This window comes from Macrotis lagotis, chromosome 6, assembly GCF_037893015.1.
Source record: "Macrotis lagotis isolate mMagLag1 chromosome 6, bilby.v1.9.chrom.fasta, whole genome shotgun sequence".
Taxonomy (NCBI): domain Eukaryota; kingdom Metazoa; phylum Chordata; class Mammalia; order Peramelemorphia; family Peramelidae; genus Macrotis; species Macrotis lagotis.
In genome coordinates, this window is record NC_133663.1 from 1,286,445 (window position 1) to 1,292,540 (window position 6,096).

A 6,096-nucleotide genomic window follows, 5' to 3' on the forward strand; every position below is an offset into this window, starting at 1 on the left:
TCACAAAATAGTGGGAGAATGGGAGTGATCTTGTCTGGGCAGCCTCAGGCCTCATGGGCCTGAGAATGGGAAGCCGGGAAGATTTAGTCAGCTGAGTTTAACTGGCCTTCCACCTCAGATGATTTGGGGCTTTGTAGTAATCCGTACGCAAACACGTGGTGTTATTTTGGGGTCATTTTAGTCAAGTCTGACCCTTGGTGACCCCATTTGGGTTTTCTTGGTAGAGATGCCGCCATTTCCTTCTCCAACTTATTTGACAGACAAGGAAATTGAGACAAACAGGGTGAAGAGACTTGCCCAGGGTCACAGAACTAGTGTCTAAGGTCAGGTTTGAACTTAGGAAAGGGAGAAATTCTTCTGACTAGTCCACTGATCAGGCAGAGAGGATGCACCAGACCCTGACCGTGCCATGTGCCGTTTCTTCATTCCCCATAATCTCCAGATATCACTGGTGAAGGCTCAGCCTCTGTCACATCAGGACCCAAGGGGACAGGTCCTCTGGCCTGGTAATCGGAATTCCTCAAGGGCAGCAGAGGTAGGGCCCTTCCACTTCCCCTCCAGAATGGTCTCCAGTCCTATCCAGGCCATCCCCCTGACTGCCCATTCCTGCTCAACCCTTCTAAACCAGCCAAAAGGCTTTTTTTCAATGGAAAAACAGAAGCTAAAAAGGGGGAAGCTTCAGCCAATCAACAAAAGCTTTCTGAAGAGCCTCCTTGTGCTAGGTGCTAGAGCTACAGGCCCTGTCTTCAAGGAGCTCCCAGTCTAGCTGGAGACCCCAAGTGCATCTCAGAAAATGTTTGAGAGAGAAGACCGCCGGGGTCATGTTGGGGAGAGGATGGAGTATGGGGTGGCAGTAGGGGATAGAGGTGATCAGGAGCATAGATTTCTATGGTGTTTGAGCAGGGGGATTCTAGGAAGAAGAGACAGCATACCAGGGGTGAGGAGCAGTTGGTGCAAAGGCCAGGGGCTAGGAAATGAGGAAGAAAGTCAGTCTGACGAGATGGAAGCGAGTGTGAAGAGGAGCCCTATATAACTGGACAGGAAAGACAGATCAAAGCCAAGTAACCTCCTTGGGGTACTAGGGAAGATGGGGGCACCCTCCTTAGTGGTGGGAAGATTAGAAGAGAGGGGGACTTGGTGGAAAGTGGGTGACTTCTGTCTAACACAGCAAGTTGGAGATATCTCTGGACATCTAAGTGAGGAATCACTGAGGTGAGACTGTAGCTCAGGAGAGACCCCAGGGCTAGACACAGAAACCAGGGGATTCTCTGCCTCAGAATGACCAGTGAGGGAGGAGAGCTCGAAAGGAGTGAGCTGGGGTCCCAGCATCAGCTGCCTAACTCTGCAGAGCCCCTCCTTTCCTTTCTTCCCAGCTCTACCCCAACATGCAGGAAGGAAGTCCCCCAGGATGCTGGAACTCTCTGAAGAATGCAGTACTTGGAGAAGAGAGATTTAGGGGTGGGCCAGGACCACATGGTAGAGATTAGATAGCATGTTTATCTTGGGGAATCACCAGGGAGAATGGAGGAAGGACTGAGACTGGATATTCCTGTGACTACCATGTCAAAAAAGAAATGGCTACTGGGGTCCCTTTGACCTTGGAGCTCCCTGATAGTAATATTGATAGCTAACATTTATAGGATGCCTATTGTATACAGGCACTGTGCTCTACAAGTATGATCTCATTGGATCCTCACAATAGCACTGGGAGGTGTTTTATGTTCCTCATTTTCCAGATGAGGAAACTGAGGCAGATAGATGTGCTATGACTTGCCCAGGGTCACAGACTGTGTTTGAAGTCTGAGGTGTGGTGCTTTATCTGCTGTGGTTCCACTTAGCTGCCCTGATACAGTAGGGGCTTAATAAGTGCTTCTTGTCAGTGATTGGCATGTCACAACCATAATGGGATGCTCTCTTGGGCTGCCACCATTCATCAGATGCTGCTCACTCTGAGTTCTCTTTGGGGGCCTCCTCAACCAGGCTCTAGGTGCACCTCCCCTGGTCGTAGACTGGTTTCTCTGGTGCTCTGGTCAGTCACTGCCTGGCCCCTCACTGGTTTCCCACTTTGTGATGTAACCTTGACTTGACTTTTGCTTATCCTTCTAGGTCTCTCTTGGCTCCTTCCCAGGGCTACATCTACCTCCCAGTTGAGACCCCTCCTGCTCCTCATTGATCACAGCCCTCTGTTCCTTTGACCCTCTAGATTGATCTCTTGGTGTCCTTCTCCAATGGGGGAGAACTGGGTCTGGAGTCCTAATCTCCTGAAGTTCAGTGCCAGACCCTGCTGTGACCCTCCAGGAGAGGACAAAGGACCAGTCGGGGAGAGGGGAGTCTGGGAGTCAGTTGGCTGCCAAGAAAATCCATGACTTGCAAATAATGAGCCCACTTTCTTTTTGGGTTTTTTAAATACAGAATAAATGAAGTGAAGTGGACAGAATGGAAAACTCATGTCTCCTTCATTAATGAAGATCCTGGGCCCCTCCGTCGACTAGGTACTGTGCCTGCAAAATTTGATTTTATGTGAGGGGAGGGGGCCAGGGTCTCCTGGCTGGGGGCAGGGTGCTTCCAGATCTCAGGTCCAAGTTCTCTGAGCAGAATTCTCCAAAGGCAGCATGGGCCAATGGGGAGAGTCCCAGGCTGGGAGTCCGGGAGCCTAATGTACACTGGACTCAGTGGAGTCTCCAAACAAGCTCAACTTCCTTTCTATCTCATTTGAAAAATGGTTATCCATCATGGAGGACCTCTGCTAGTCTCCTTCAATGCCTCGGGAGTGTGAAGGGAGCGCCGGGCTCTTGGAGAGTGTATCCACAGGGGCAAGTTCCACCAGGATGGAAAGGGAGTGGGACTGCCATCCTCATCTACATAGGAGGAAACGGGCTGAGGGGGCAGGGGACAGAACAGGAAACCAGAGAACAGCAACCTGACTTTGGTTCTTGCCAAAATTCTAGAATGTGGGATTACAGGGAGAGTAAAAAGCAAGAAAAGGAAGTGGGATGCCAGCAAAGACATCATCCAAAAGAAATCAATGAGCTTTTGGCAATCACCTACTCTGTGGCTTCAGGCCATACAGGGTGTCCAAACAGAAAGACAAGATCCCACTGCCCTTGACCTCTAGCTTGGGACTCTGGGCAAGGTGCTTCATTCCATTGGCCTCAGTTTCCTTTTCTGTACAATGGGCTTTGAAGTTCAAGGTCAACCACTTCAGTATCTCTGTCTACCCAGATGGTATCAGCCCAAGGTCCCAGAGCCAGCTGTCCCTGCTCAGCTTCTCCTGCCTGGACATGCCAGAGGGCGGGACCTCTATGGGGCAGAAGCCGGGACTCCCTGCTGCACACCAGGGCCCTGATGTGGTGGGAGGGATCCGGGGCCTCCATGGTGCTGCCCATGGAATGTGAGCTGTGGTCTGGCCATTGGGATGAGCCAGACTGGAAAGCCAAGCCCAGTGATGGCCCAAATCTGGTGACTGGACGTTTCTCTCCTTCTAGGACTGTCTGAGGGACTAGGGAAGCTCAGAGGGCTTCTCCCAGCTTTAGAGTAGAGACTCTGATGTTGGGAGGGGAAGCCACTTGAGGATCTCCAAAGTGAGCTCTCTCCTCCCTTTTCTTCTCTTCTCCTTTCCTCATCCCTTCTTCTCCTTCCCCCTCCCCTCCTTCCTCTCTTTTCTCCTCCCTTCCTTTCTTCTTCCTCCTTCCCTCCCTTCTTTTCTTTTCCTAACAGATTTAAACAAAGTTCAAGACTCTTCCAGATACAACAGCAAAACCACCCTCAATGCATTTGATGAGATGGATGAAGTTCCTGAAACCTCAGTATAGGCAGCATTGTCCACTGTGAGGCCTGGTGGGAAGGGGCTGCAGCCCACCAGGACCCAACTCCTTGGGAATGCAGTTTTGCCCAGTGTGCCAGGACTTTTTGCCTGGTATAGGGTGCTGTTCTTGGTGCCTGTGGTCTGGAGGGAGGGGCCCAGCAGGCCAGACCTGAAGACTTGGATAACCCTGAGGATCGACCTTTGCTCACTGACTGAGATCCTCTACAATTGGTCCTTTGGTCAAAAGGTCTGTGTGAACTCTCTTCAGGCAGGCCTGCAATGTCTGGGGCAAAAATCTGGGGGCCTGAATTGAGGATCGGCTGCATCCAGGGTCCCTGGGCACAATGGAGCCAACAGTAATACACCTGTCACCCTCCCGGAAGGCCCGAGAGCTGGTGGCCTCTTATGCCACCTGCTCAAACCTCCACCTGTTAGGATCCCAGGAGTCCGCCCAGGGCCACCTTTGTCCCATCTCTGCAGATCCCATGCCTGTCCAAGTGGAGGCACACCGGAAGCCAGCAGAGATGGTCCTGGTGAGCACACATGTTGACCTTAAGAGAACATTTCAGTTTGGAGTCAAAAGCACTTCACGGAGACCTTGCGGTGAGCCAAGCTGCTGCTGCTGCAGGTTGCCAGCCTCCGGCTTTGCTGCTGCTGCCTGGGTCCTCCCAGACCTCCCCACTGCTTCCTGAGCCTCCCGGGGTCTCTTGGAGCTTAAGAAGACAAACCCAAAATGTCTAAGGAATTCAGGAGGGAGAAGAAGAGTCCACCTGATTCAGGCAGGCACCTTAACAGAGGGATGGGGGAGGGAACAGTGGGAAGCGGGGAGGGAGAATCTTTTCAACAGATACTGAATCCCTACTGTGTGCATGGTGCCATGCTGGTGGGGGCTCCTGCCCACCAGAACCTTCACTGCTCTTTTCCTCTGCTGCCTGGGCTCATTCCTTTGCTCCACCCCCCAACACACACACCTTACTTAGCAGTCAAGCTGTGATATTTTCTCTCCATCCTGGACTCTCCCCAAAGTGTAGTCCCTACCCTCTGGATGACTACAGGGATCTCCCCAGAGGGAGAGTGAGGGCCAGATGCCAGCAGGGAGGGCCCTCCAATCTACTTCTTTGGGGATACCAGGGGAGTGCCAGCATCCAGGGACAGGTAGTTGATAACTAGAGGACAGTCATGTCAGTGGATGCAAGACATCCGTGGCTGTCAGCACGCTGTCCTCTGGGGCTGGATGTAATTGGTTCTCCTTCTGACCCAGAGAGCCCCCGGGACCCCCGGGAAGATGGGGAAGTTGCCATGCTACGTACGCTCTCTGCTCTCCATAAGGAGCCAATGCCTTCCCTGTGTTTTTGTACTTGTTTTTAATATATTTTCTGGGCACCCCCTCTTATCATTAGGAGGGTGCAGGAGGTGAAGGAGTTGTACTGTGAACCAACCTCTTGGAGTTAAGATGAAAATGCCACATGTTCCCTGCCATCACCAGGTGGAGGCCCTCCCTGGGCCCTGGAACCAGAGGCCCCTGGCAGCCATCTCCCTCTGGAGGTGCTGGCACCTGAGCCAAGGCCAGCTCCCTTTTCACACTCACCGAGTGGGGCCAGAACCAGCCCCTCTCTCAGTTCTGATAGTCGCTCCTCAACATCAGACCCCATTCGAGATGTCAGGGGATCTCCATGAACACTTGAAACTGGGCTATGCCCTGGGGAAGCCCAAGAGTGTGAATACTCTACAAGGGCTGTTTACTTGAATCAGTAACTTAGGTTTATAATAAATATTTATTTTGACTTGAGACAGCTCGCTTTTGTTTTTCTTCTCAGACCCCAAGGACATGAAGATTGAATCAGAGGTAGGAAGAGCCTGGGGCTGAGGCTGGGGAAAGGACATCTAGAGGGGTCCGAGTGTGGTTCTGCCCTCCTGGCAGACTGAACCGAGGCACCCACAACTCGACCCAGAGAGCTAAAGAACAACATGAAAGAGTTGAGGCCTAACTAGAGTCTGTGGCCCCTTCCCAGGAGGGGCTCCATTGTGCTGGAAACCAGAGAGCTGGAGCTCAAGTCTCCCTGGGTTCCTTCCACAGTCATCACCGGGGCTTCCAGGAGGGGAGACCTCAGGGAGGCCCAGAGTTCAACCTCAATGAGGCCCAGATTCTTGGGGCTCTTCCTGGGCTTACCCTGGCAGGTCATTGTAGGAGCAGTGCTGTTGGAATGCCTAGTGACTGGCTGGTCCGGAGAGGCCAGGTCCCACTGCGTCTCCCACTCAGGAGTTCAATCCCTGGCTCCTCGCAGCCCCCA

The 6,096-nt window shown here is 52.5% G+C and overlaps 1 protein-coding gene across 1 annotated transcript in view; it reads left to right on the plus strand.

Moving 5' to 3' along the window:
• TRPV3 (transient receptor potential cation channel subfamily V member 3) overlaps positions 1 to 5,559 on the plus strand; it is a 42,744-nt gene extending 37,185 nt beyond the window's left edge. Inside the window, exons 17-18 of the mRNA XM_074190532.1 lie at positions 2,413 to 2,492; positions 3,718 to 5,559. Coding sequence (XP_074046633.1) covers positions 2,413 to 2,492; positions 3,718 to 3,812 — 175 coding nt within the window. The 3' untranslated portion in view covers positions 3,813 to 5,559. The remainder of the gene's footprint in view (positions 1 to 2,412; positions 2,493 to 3,717) is intronic.
• The last annotated feature ends 537 nt before the right edge of the window (positions 5,560 to 6,096 follow it).